This window comes from Salvelinus namaycush, chromosome 21, assembly GCF_016432855.1.
Source record: "Salvelinus namaycush isolate Seneca chromosome 21, SaNama_1.0, whole genome shotgun sequence".
NCBI lineage: Eukaryota > Metazoa > Chordata > Actinopteri > Salmoniformes > Salmonidae > Salvelinus > Salvelinus namaycush.
Genome location: NC_052327.1, coordinates 55,305,464 through 55,318,810, shown reverse-complemented (window position 1 = coordinate 55,318,810; position 13,347 = coordinate 55,305,464). Strand labels below are relative to the sequence as shown.

General features: G+C 43.1%; 1 protein-coding gene, 1 non-coding gene and 1 pseudogene across 3 annotated transcripts; 1 reads left to right on the top strand and 2 right to left on the bottom strand.

Moving 5' to 3' along the window:
- Positions 1 to 622: 622 nt before the first annotated feature.
- On the top strand, positions 623 to 5,775 carry LOC120066790 (small VCP/p97-interacting protein-like). Of its 2 annotated transcripts, none has more exons than XM_039018261.1 (4): positions 623 to 1,087; positions 1,471 to 1,521; positions 5,147 to 5,266; positions 5,694 to 5,775. In XM_039018261.1, exons 1-4 carry the CDS (start codon positions 1,025 to 1,027, stop codon positions 5,706 to 5,708), a joined length of 249 nt encoding a protein of 82 aa, XP_038874189.1. In that variant the 5' UTR covers positions 623 to 1,024; the 3' UTR covers positions 5,709 to 5,775. The 2 variants fall into 2 exon arrangements, with proteins under 2 accessions (XP_038874189.1, XP_038874188.1); XM_039018260.1 differs by having other exon boundaries at positions 5,147 to 5,328; positions 5,694 to 5,763.
- Positions 5,776 to 10,502: 4,727 nt separating this feature from the next.
- Positions 10,503 to 10,687, bottom strand: LOC120066901. Its single transcript, XR_005478877.1, has one exon. It is a non-coding gene; the product is annotated as a U2 spliceosomal RNA (small nuclear RNA).
- Positions 10,688 to 11,638: 951 nt separating this feature from the next.
- On the bottom strand, positions 11,639 to 11,807 carry LOC120066809 (annotated as a pseudogene).
- Positions 11,808 to 13,347: the final 1,540 nt, after the last annotated feature.

Here is a 13,347-nt window from a genome sequence, read left to right as displayed (position 1 = left end):
CTGGCCTTTCTCCACCCATTCCATTGATCACAATGCAAATCACTGTATATGTAATACATATTGGCAACACTCCGTATTATTCAGAACACATATACATTCTACAGACACCCCTGAGTATTTCCTATAATACTTTTACTGTGGCACCCAGAATATGTGTTGCTCTATAGGCAAATAGGTATTCCATTTGCGTTGATTTGCATTGGGAACATTTATTTGACCTTAGAACATATATTTTTTTTTACAAATGTAATGCAAATGCAACTTAAATATGAACAAATATGAATCATTGTTAATGTTTAGACAATAGTTGTTCATATATCATGAATAAATACAAGTTATTCACACTTTTTATAATATTACGCGGGGGGCTTTTATTTTGAAAGTTTCTTAAATTCCGCAACACGGAAGTACTTTTTTTTGTGTGTGTTGCTGACAACAAGCTGGTGACTCCTCGTTACAGGGCGGCAGCTTCGATCGCACATGGCAGACTACAAAAGGGTTGTGTTTCAGATGGCAAAGCGGTTCACAAATATATTCAGAACACACTATGCAGCCGTTCTGTATACCTCAGTGTTGTGTGCAGCCTGTCCGAGTGGTGAGATGCCTTTGGATATACGGTGTAAAAAACAACATTATTTTATTGGGTTAGGCTGAAAGGCTGTAAAGTTGAGCATCCCACTGCTACTGTTCTAGATGACTGTTGGGAATATACAAGTAGACAAGGCAGTGGTTTTGGTTGGACAGTTGGAAAAACTTGCTGATGAGAGTGGTTGGAGGTTGGCCCTTCCGTGGTGATTAAGGTCTGTTCCTCCATGGTTATAGTTAGTTAGCTCGTAGATTTAGCAAAAGCAGAGTGGGTAGCCACTTTGTCGATGTGCACAAGAGTAACTAACTTGGCACTTTTGCTAACCTTGCCTGCTGGGTTCTTCTAGATTTAGCGAACTAACGTTAACTAGCTCAATCTAGTCAAGTAGCCAACAAACATTCAACACTGAAACTAAAAAGTTGATTTCCTTGCTCAAGTATGGGGATGTGCTTACCGTGCCTTGGTGGACCTGGAAACGACTTGTCCACCACACCAGATCGAGTAAGTAACTTGTTACTGTAGCTAGGTTCATTATTAGCTTGGTTGCTGCCGTTAACTAGCGAGCTACACTTTATATATATATTGCCAGCTGTGTATACACACACACACACACACACACACACACACACACACAATTGTCTATGTTTCAGGTCAACATCGTAAACAAATTGTACATATATTTGGATTACAAAATGAAACAATGTAACATAAAACAGCATAACCAATAAACACAAACAATAAGAATTATACGTTCCCATTCAGGTCTCTGCTCTTAATTTCTCATTACTTGAATATTTTTTTCCTCCTCATTAATTTCATTTAACATTATATTTTTTTTTTATTTAAATTTTCCTCCCACTCAACATGTTCTGCTTCCTTGCCAGGAGACAAGGAGACGTGAGCTGGCAGAGGCCGCTGAGAAGAGGCAGAAAGAGGTATGACTGTTTTGGACAAGTTGTTATGACAACCATATACGGTAGGCTTACACTGGTACAGCAAAGGGCTGGTTTCCCGGACACAGATTAAGCCTAGTCTAGGATCGAAAAGCATTTTCCATGGAGATTCACCGTTAAATTATTCTTTTTTTTTTCAGTCCAGGACTAGGATTAATTTGTGTCCTGGAAACCAGCCCTATATAGCCCACACATGGTGGTCCTGTGTGGCTCAGTTGGATTAGGGTGTGGTGAGGTTGTGGGGTCAGTTCCCACAGGGATCCTGTACACCACTGTACCATGAGTCATTTAGCTGGGATGAGTGTCTTCTAAGTGGCGTACTGTAGACAACCACTGAACAGTCAGTAGAGCTGGGCGATACAGACAGAAATCCAAATTGTGATAAATTGCCTGAATTTATGCGATAACATTTAATGTGCACCATTTGTACAAAAAAAAAAAATCCTTTAAACTACTACTACTAGTTGTATGGTTGTAGCCATCTATTGTTCCATGAACAATCAGTCATATTAGAAAACATTTAATTTCAAAACACATTTCTCTAGTATAGGCTACTTATCGTAATGAACGATATCTGCGAAAATGCCTGTGATAAGTGATCGGTATGGTTTATTTGTCCCAACTCTACCAGTTCATCTCAGCAGCCAGCCACTCTCCCAGTCTTGTTATTCATATAGCATAGAAGAGCTTACTGAGACAGTGGAGTCTGCTGGGAGAAGAGAGAAGGCATCTAGTCCCGTGTAGCTCAGTTGGTAGAGCATGGCGCTTGCAACGCCAGGGTTGTGGGTTCGATTCCCACGGGGGGCCAGTACAAAAAAGTATGAATGTATGTACTTGTAAGTCGCTCTGGATAAGAGCGTCTGCTAAATGACTTAAATGTAAATCTTATTACCTATCCCTTTTTACACTATCGTGTTAACTGACCGAAAACCCCTACTGCGCTGGCTCCAATCCCTTCCCAGTACGGTTCCAGCAGCTACAGATGTAGGATCTTAATGTGATCACCCTGTTGCAGGAGAACTTGCAGTATATTTGAGATTTAAAAAGTCTTCTGAAGTTTGTAATTTCCACTGTGATATTTCAGACTCGATTTTTCCCTTACGAAAAATGTATCAACTCCTACAAAAAAAATTCAATTTAATTATAATCCACATAATAATTCACATTTCCTGTTGCTGCATGATTATGTTCAGGCTGTAGCAAACTGGCTCAAATGAAGATCCTACATCTGTACGGTAGATGTGCCGTGTAACCAGGTCAGCACACTGCAGCTCGGCTTGATTTCCGCTCCGTAGTGTGAAAAGGTTAGCCGAATATAACGAGCCTTGAACCAAGAAATCCAATCTAGAAATTCAATCTATAGTGTTTTGTACCCTTTGTTGCAAGGCTACTAAAGTATCTTCAATCATAATGTTTAGTTGCTCCTCATAAGACTGGTGGGTATTTTTTTTTTTTTACTGTTATACAGAAATTCTTCAGTCAAAGCCAATTGTATCCAACCCATAAAACATGTCGTCCTACTAAAGCATCGAGGTGAGTATGAAGACCGTGTTCTTAGCTCCATGTTTTGACTCGGCTGGTATTTCCTCCCACCACCCACACGACCCACCTCTCACTTCTGGTGCTGCACACTTTGTCATTCTGTCTTAACTTTATTTTAAACGTTCCTTACCCTAGTTCCAGATCTGTTTGTGCTGTCTTGCCAGCTCCAATGGTTATTGTCACTCCGTTGACCACAGGATTTGGCAAGACGGCACAAACAGATCTGGAACCAGGCTATATGCTTTCCCCGACACAACAACACTATATACTGGAACTTAATGCCTCTAACAGATCTGGGACCAGGCCTCTTGCCACATTGGAGGTCATATAATCCAGCATGTGTCAAACAGCTGGCAACTGGGTTCCCACTAGATAGCACAGCCACAAAGTCAAAATTGGCTAAATTGTAAAATTCATGAAAGGAAAAAAAATCTAATTTTTGTTGTCTTAATTTAAGGTAAGGCATAAGGTTAGCAGTGTGGTTATGGTTAGGTTTAAAATAATATTTTAAGAAGATAAATTGTAGAAATACGTGGTGTTTATGACTTTGTGGCTGTGGTAACTAGTGACAACCTGGCAACGGCTATCTGTCTGCATGAACTGTACTGAATGTCTCTCAGGAAGTCTGACAACTGGCTGCCCTGCCCAATGGCGAGCACTATCCTCTTTCAGGAAGCCTGACAACTGGCTGCCCTGCCCAATGGCGAGCACTATCCTCTTTCAGGAAGTCTGACAACTGGCTGCCCTGCCCAATGGCGAGCACTATCCTCTTTCAGGAAGTCTGATAACTGGCTGCCCTGCCCAATGGCGAGCACTATCCTCTTTCAGGAAGCCTGACAACTGGCTGCCCTGCTCAATGGCGAGCACTATCCTCTTTCAGGAAGTCTGACAACTGGCTGCCCTGCTCAATGGCGAGCACTATCCTCTTTCAGGAAGTCTGACAACTGGCTGCCCTGCCCAATGGCGAGCACTATCCTCTTTCAGGAAGTCTGACAACTGGCTGCCCTGCCCAATGGCGAGCACTATCCTCTTTCAGGAAGCCTGACAACTGGCTGCCCTGCCCAATGGCGAGCACTATCCTCTTTCAGGAAGCCTGACAACTGGCTGCCCTGCCCAATGGCGAGCACTATCCTCTTTCAGGAAGTCTGACAACTGGCTGCCCTGCCCAATGGCGAGCACTATCCTCTTTCAGGAAGCTCAGTTTGATTTGCAACCCTTCTGTATCTAGCGTTTAACCGTACAAATAGAATTACGTTCAACATAATATTTCTAGTCAGATCATGACATGCACATGTAGGCCTGTATTCTAGTAATACTCTTGTCTGTAAATTCTCTCAATTATGGGAGACCCATTTCTGAAAAGATCAATAAAGTGAACTGAAGACGATGAATTAACTCGTTTCAACTGAACACATGATAAGAGACGTTAGACTTGTAACAGTGTAGTCAACACTATGGGCCCTTGTCTAAAGTAGTGCACTATATAGGGAATAGGGTTCTATAGGGCCCTGGTCTAAAGTAGTGCACTATATAGGGAATAGGGTTCTGGTCTAAAGTAGTGCACTATATAGGGAATAGGGTTCTATAGGGCTCTGGTCTAAAGTAGTGCACTATATAGGGAATAGGGTTCTATAGGGCTCTGGTCTAAAGTAGTGCACTATATAGGGAATAGGGTTCTATAGGGCTCTGGTCTAAAGTAGTGGACTATATAGGGAATAGGGTTCTATAGGGCTCTGGTCTAAAGTAGTGCACTATATAGGGAATAGGGTTCTATAGGATCCTGGTCTAAAGTAGTGCACTATATAGGGAATAGGGTTCTATAGGGCTCTGGTCTAAAGTAGTGCACTATATAGGGAATAGGGTTCTATAGGGCTCTGGTCTAAAGTAGTGCACTATATAGGGAATAGGGTTCTATAGGGCTCTGGTCTAAAGTAGTGCACTATGTAGGGAATATGGTTCTATAGGGCTCTGGTCTAAAGTAGTGCACTATATAGGGAATAGAGTGCCAGTGGGGACAGAGCCGTGTGTCTGTAGCTGCCATTCTGACCTCTCCATCTCCTCTTAGACAACCTACAGGGGTGTCAAAAACCCCCAAGCAGTTGAGAGAAATAAAAAGAATAAGGAGATGGAGAAACAAGAGATGAGACCGTCTCCGCCTGGAGGAGAAGGAGGAGGAGGGCTGAAGGTTAGTCCTCATATTTTCAACACAGATTATGTCATGTCACAGTCTGCCTGCAACTTCAAGAGGTAAGTCTCTTAACGAATCAGCACACCTTTGAGAAAGGCAAGACGGCCTAACCTTGTATTCTTTGCTGGCTTATATATATATATTTCTTTTTAAATAATTAATTAATCATATAGGTCATTTGTTTTGCGCTAGAATAGTTAAATGATGTAGCCCAAAACATAATGGCTTTTTAATGTCTCCGACTACATGAATGACTGAATCTGGTTTATTTATGCCACATATCGCCCACTTGTTGTTCGAATGTTTCCTGTTTCTCTCAACAGGTCATTTATTTGTCTACGAGTATGCTTTTCCCCCTTTTTGAGGAGATGCGTGAGCTGTGTCTATTCCATCCTTTAATACCATGTTTTCTTCTGTTTTGTAGTGGCAGGTAGGCTAAAGATAGACATGGAGAGATCCTGGAAGTCTCAATGTAGACTGAGGTTCAGCTAATATCATGAAGAGTGTTGGTACCAGTTGACTTGAAAAGGCTTTTTTTTTTTTGAATGTCAGCCCTTCTACTAGATTTTTTTATTTTTTTAATTTTTTTATGCTTTTTTTTTTTTTTTTGAGGCGATTGTGTGTCTGCATCTCTCAACTTCGTAGGATAGTTTGCCGGGCTTCGACGCTGGTAAAAAAAAAAAAAAAAAAAAAGATTCTGCTGCCCAATGTTGGCCGTGTGAATCACAGGACATGCCTCCCTTAATGCCAAGATATACAAGAGAATATGCAAGCCAGCCAATGGAGCTTTGGAACAGACAGGGTGGCGTAGCTATGAATAGAATATAAACACTCAGAGGAAATATGCTCTCACACTACATCTATAAACTGTACCAGGCGTCTTGCAGTGCTCTCTCTCTCTGTGTTCTTTGTCCTCTCGCCTTTCTTTCTCTCAGCCATTTCAACTTTGCCAGCTTTAACACCATGCCGCTTACTTCTTTTGCAATTGTTTCAGACATTTTGAACTTTGAGGAATATTCTCATTCTTGTGATCTATTTACCGTATAGTATATTTTCCTTCTAAAATGATTTTATGCAACAATGTCCTTTTTACTGTTCAAAATAGGCCTAGATGATTCAAATGACATTTTCTATTGTAGATCAGTGTGAAAAGAACTACGTTTCCCATAGCTACTGATGAACCACGTGAATGTTTTAGAGTTCAGGCACCAGCACTATTCAGTTGACTTTTCACTTTAGTGTTTGATTTTCATATGTCTGTGCAATATAAGTTATTTGCTACAGGTTGTAATGGTTTGTAATGGTTTCTATCGGTTTGTAATGTATGAAGAAAATGCTATATTTTAAATGAGGTAAGAAGTTTGAGTCGTGAAAGCCTGATGAAAAAGTGTTTTTTTTTATGCATGAATATTTCTTCTTCTTTTCTTTCTCATTTCAACCTGTTCAGTAATATTGTTGTCATGACAATGTTCCAGGAATTATTTTATCCAAACATACACCGGTGTCACATAATGTTCTTTCTTGGGTATGCAGTCTGTTGTCACGATGGTAATAGGACTACCGTTATTCACCAGGTTTCGGTCCATTCCATTTCAGTTCAGGAAGTACACTGAAATTACAATTATCTGCAATGCTTTTCAATGAGGAACATTTTTTGGGGATTTACTTTCTGAATTGAAATGGAATTGACCCCAACCCTGTCACCCACTGGGGCGTACCTGTCCACGATGATAACTCTGCAGATCTGTCATCCACTGGGGCGTACCTGTCCACGATGATAACTCTGCAGATCTGTCATCCACTGGGGCGTACCTGTCCACGATGATAACTCTGCAGATCTGTCACCCACTGGGGCGTACCTGTCCACGATGATAACTCTGCAGATCTGTCACCCACTGGGGCGTACCTGTCCACGATGATAACTCTGCAGATCTGTCACCCACTGGGGCGTACCTGTCCACGATGATAACTCTGCAGATCTGTCACCCACTGGGGCGTACCTGTCCACAATGATAACTCTGCAGATCTGTCACCCACTGGGGCGTACCTGTCCACAATGATAACTCTGCAGATCTGTCACCCACTGGGGCGTACCTGTCCACAATGATAACTCTGCAGATCTGTCATCCACTGGGGCGTACCTGTCCACGATGATAACTCTGCAGATCTGTCATCCACTGGGGCGTACCTGTCCACGATGATAACTCTGCAGATCTGTCATCCACTGGGGCGTACCTGTCCACGATGATAACTCTGCAGATCTGTCATCCACTGGGGCGTACCTGTCCACGATGATAACTCTGCAGATCTGTCATCCACTGGGGCGTACCTGTCCACGATGATAACTCTGCAGATCTGTCACCCACTGGGGCGTACCTGTCCACGATGATAACTCTGCAGATCTGTCATCCACTGGGGCGTACCTGTCCACGATGATAACTCTGCAGATCTGTCACCCACTGGGGCGTACCTGTCCACGATGATAACTCTGCAGATCTGTCACCCACTGGGCGTACCTGTCCACGATGATAACTCTGCAGATCTGTCACCCACTGGGGTGTACCTGTCCACGATGATAACTCTGCAGATTTGTCATCCACTGGGGCGTACCTGTCCACGATGATAACTCTGCAGATCTGTCATCCACTGGGGCGTACCTGTCCACGATGATAACTCTGCAGATCTGTCATCCACTGGGACGTACCTGTCCACGATAATAACTCTGCAGATCTGTCATCCACTGGGGCGTACCTGTCCACGATGATAACTCTGCAGATCTGTCATCCACTGGGGCGTACCTGTCCACGATGATAACTCTGCAGATCTGTCACCCACTGGGGCGTACCTGTCCACGATGATAACTGCAGATCTGTCATCCACTGGGGCGTACCTGTCCACGATGATAACTCTGCAGATCTGTCATCCACTGGGGCGTACCTGTCCACGATGATAACTCTGCAGATCTGTCATCCACTGGGGCGTACCTGTCCACGATGATAACTCTGCAGATCTGTCATCCACTGGGGCGTACCTGTCCACGATGATAACTCTGCAGATCTGTCATCCACTGGGGCGTACCTGTCCACGATGATAACTCTGCAGATCTGTCATCCACTGGGGCGTACCTGTCCACGATGATAACTCTGCAGCTCTGTCATCCACTGGGGCGTACCTGTCCACGATGATAACTCTGCAGATCTGTCATCCACTGGGGTGTACCTGTCCACGATGATAACTCTGCAGATCTGTCATCCACTGGGGCGTACCTGTCCACGATGATAACTCTGCAGATCTGTCATCCACTGGGGCGTACCTGTCCACGATGATAACTCTGCAGATCTGTCATCCACTGGGGCGTACCTGTCCACGATGATAACTCTGCAGATCTGTCATCCACTGGGGCGTACCTGTCCACGATGATAACTCTGCAGATCTGTCACCCACTGGGGCGTACCTGTCCACGATGATAACTCTGCAGATCTGTCATCCACTGGGGCGTACCTGTCCACGATGATAACTGCAGATCTGTCATCCACTGGGGCGTACCTGTCCACGATGATAACTGCAGATCTGTCACCCACTGGGGCATACCTGTCCACGATGATAACTGCAGATCTGTCATCCACTGGGGCGTACCTGTCCACGATGATAACTCTGCAGATCTGTCATCCACTGGGCGTACCTGTCCACGATGATAACTCTGCAGATCTGTCATCCACTGGGGCGTACCTGTCCACGATGATAACTCTGCAGATCTGTCATCCACTGGGGCGTACCTGTCCACGATGATAACTCTGCAGATCTGTCATCCACTGGGGCGTACCTGTCCACGATGATAACTCTGCAGATCTGTCATCCACTGGGGCGTACCTGTCCACGATGATAACTCTGCAGATCTGTCATCCACTAGGGCGTACCTGTCCACGATGATAACTCTGCAGATCTGTCACCCACTGGGGCGTACCTGTCCACGATGATAACTCTGCAGATCTGTCACCCACTGGGGCGTACCTGTCCACGATGATAACTCTGCAGATCTGTCACCCACTGGGGCGTACCTGTCCACGATGATAACTCTGCAGATCTGTCATCCACTGGGGCGTACCTGTCCACGATGATAACTCTGCAGATCTGTCATCCACTGGGGCGTACCTGTCCACGATGATAACTCTGCAGATCTCAGGTGGAAATGGGAAGAGAGCCTGAACCAGCAGGTGTTATTGTGCACTTGGAAGTATTGCATTTATACCTGCCTTGCTTTTTATACTTGAGGTTTTCTTCTTCCTATACCCACCTAGTACATCTGATGAATGAATCACACACACAATCTGATTATTTTTGAAATATTTTTTTGAAATCAGGTATCAAATTTGATTTGTAATATTGTTTGGTGAAATATGCTTAGTGAGAGTCATTTCCCATAATTCTGTACCTTTGGATAGTTGCACTTCCAATTTTGATCATCATGATTTTAGTGACTGCAAAGAAAATGTATAGATCTACTGGGATTTTTAAAATACAAAACTAACTTCCTGTTTTGTCCGCTTGGACACGAGACAAGTATAGTCGCGTTAATCTTTTTTGTTGTTGCAAGCAGTCGTGTTCTTTTGATGAATGTATTTATGTTTTAAAAAGACAACTACATTTTGAAAATCCATTTCCTGTTTTGCAACAGCTCTGTAGGTCTTATGGACGCTGTTTTGAAACTCGACAACCTTGTTCCAAAAAAACTAGTAGGTAAAGACAGTTGTTTCCTGATTGAAATAGTACAAGAGTACACCATGAGGGACTCGTTTCCCTACCAGCAGGTTGCGGGAGGACCACAGTGCGTCCTTCAGACACGTGAGGGTGGGCCAGAGCTTTGTGGAGGCCTTCGGCCCACCCCATAACAGCACGAGCTGGGGCGTTAGGTCTTCCCCTGCTGGCGGACATGAGATCAGGGCCTGTTTTCTTCCACAGGTCCCTGGCGGGTCTCCCAGAGAACATATATTTTCTTATGGAAAAGTTTTATTGTTGCATTTTCTTTGAAAACAGCTCATATATATTTTTGTACATCATATTATACACATAAAAACGGCATTAAAGCATCAAAAACTATTTGAATTTGTTTTGATTAAATGGGTGACTGAACACTATCTAGTGACATAGACTTGCTTAATTAAACGCAATATCCATCATGACTATAATAAACGAACCATCCGGTTGGCTTCGTCTGCTTTTTCTTTACAACGGCAGGGGGTGCACCGTTCCTGGAGGTACTGCAATACCAGGTCGATGCGTGGAGTGGACGGAGCAAGCCCCTATTCCATCTCCCTATTCCAAAAATCAATTTAATATATGGTCCCCAGATAGGGGACGTATCAGATATTAAACTGATAAGAACAGATTTTTTTTTTTTTTTTTTTTTGGAAAAAGAATTTTTATTTACATTTCTCATTTAAATACAATTACAAAATCAGTGCATTACATGACATCGATTCATAAAACAGTATCCAAAAGTAGTGTAACAATATAACAATAGCAAGACTACTCAAAAAAAGCTGTTCTGCATAACCTGACCAGTATTATTACATTCAAGTTTAACTTGCCTCTAATAATCTCCAAAAAACAATACAAAGAATTCTATAAATACAAACATATACATATACCAAAGTGAATTCTGAATAAACCTCAGTGTATATCAAATATGTACAAAGGCTTAGCCTACATTTCAATTGGCTCTAAAAACATTTAAAGTGAAGGGTAAACCCCTTTCCATTTCTGTTTCACTGATACAATGCCCCACTTATCTATTTCGAAATGTATTCTTTTCCAAATGTCCTGTTTTATAAATTCAACTAATCCCGTCGGTGACCACTTGAGGGTGTCATTGACCGCACCACATCTGGCCTCCCAAAGTTTGGTCTTGATAAGGGACACCAGAGTCACTAATGCTAATAATTGCACCCTTTCCACATTTTTTAGTTCAAGTTTGGCTACCCCTTCATAATCAATGTTTTTTAAAATCTCAAAAAATTGTTTAATTTTTCTCCAAACCAATTTGGCAAAAGAACATTCCCATAAAACATGGGGAATTGTTTCAATTGCAAAACAATTGTCCCTGGGACAAAATTTATTCAGGGTCAAATTATGATCATATAATGTTGATCTGACCGGAAGACGTCTGTGTAAAACAAGCCAATTAAAATCTTTCAGTCTGTTGTCTAAACCTTTTAATTGTGTCCGTAGCCAGGTGGAAGGCGATATTGGTAATCGGTCTCTAGGACGACAATTTTCTATTAATTTTTCGTATAGCAATCTGTGGTTGATTACGTTTTCTTTTACTTTGCAGACAGGGGTTTTCTTTGCCCATTCCACTATTTTCTTAAAATGTAATGGGATACTTTCAGCTTTTGGCTTACTATTATCCCATTCCACCATGAACCTTAACGGTACAGACAGCCAGAATTTGATTAAATTATGACATTTGTGTACAGAAGACGGCAAAATACAACAACAGATACTACACTTGATCTTAGCCAAAAGGCCGAGAAGCGATACCGCAATGCTTTCGGGAGGAAGGTGCCGTTCTCAGACACGTCAAATCCGGAAACGCTTACAGCCAAATGAGCTATGTAAACTTTACATCAAATATCAAAGATTATGATGCTGTTAAAAAATGGTGGCATAGATCGGGATTTGATCAACGTCGGGAAAAGACACTTTTCACTGATACAATGTAACACATTGGTAGGATACAAAGTCACGCGGTCATCCGCCCTCCAATCGGAAACTAGACAAATCCTTATTGAGTTAAAACCAGATTTACAGCTAAATTGGAGTAATAATCTATCAAATACGGGTGGGAGAAACAATTTGCAGATAATAATATTGACATAACATTTTATCTTTTATAAAATATCTCAAGAAGCGTTGATGCCACAAGGGAACAAAACAAATTGTCCACTTGGTGGCGACAGACTTCCACCGACCGTCGCCTTGTACAAGCAGTTCTATGTTGTCAATAAAATACACTTGAATGTTGAACCACTTTTTTATTTTATTTTTTATTTTACCGTTATTTTACCAGGTAAGTTGACTGAGAACACATTCTCATTTGCAGCAACGACCTGGGGAATAGTTACAGGGGAAAGGAGGGGGATGAATGAGCCAATTGTAAACTGGGGATTACTTGACTTCATCATCAACGCAAAAATAGCCTATGTATTTTTAAATCTGTCTGTAGAGCCTTGTATGATAAGGCCATTGTGAGGAGGCCTTTATAAAGTTGCCCTCCTAAATTACTCATACCGAGCCGTGTCTGGTATACCAGACACTGCTGTCGGGGATGCCATCCAGCACCCTGTCCATCAAACGCTCAAAAGTAGCTGGAGCGTTGCACAGGCCAAAACACAGGACCTTGAACTGACAGTGTCCTCTGTTAGTGGAGAACACAGTTTTGGCTCTGGCCTCTGGGGAGAGGGGCACCTGCCAGTAGCCACTAAAATGAGCTAACAGTTCAAACTGAGCATGAAAAGCTTCCCAATCCGCCTTACCGGAATACTTCGGGGTCTTAACAGCTAGGGACGCAACTGGGAACTGGGCGCCGCCATGTTTGTTTACATCCTGAGCCCCAGATTCCTCGTCGACGTCACACCTTCGGTCCGCCCACCAGAATCGGCGCGAAGCAGTCGACAAAGCGCTCATGCCCGCTTCAGCCGCCATCACTCTAATGTCCTCCCTCAAGCGGCCTCTGGGCTCCGATGCCCTGGCGATCTCCTCAGCCAGACCCACCGACGTCCATTCACACGTACCTCATTGGCCATAATCGTCCCCTACCTCCACCTTCACTTTCGGATTCCCTCGAAGCATTTTCAACCCCGTTCTCACCTACGGTAGCTAGCCACAGAAGTCAGCTAGCTAGCTGGCTAACTTTTATCGACGTTTTTACTTCTGACACCAATGTAATGACCTGACTAGATCATAAAGGAACAATTATCCAGACAGAGGTTTGAGTTTACGAATTGACGGTTTATTAACCTAACTTTACACAGGCTACTGTTTGGCCGTAGCCCACGCCAAATAAATGAAAGATAACC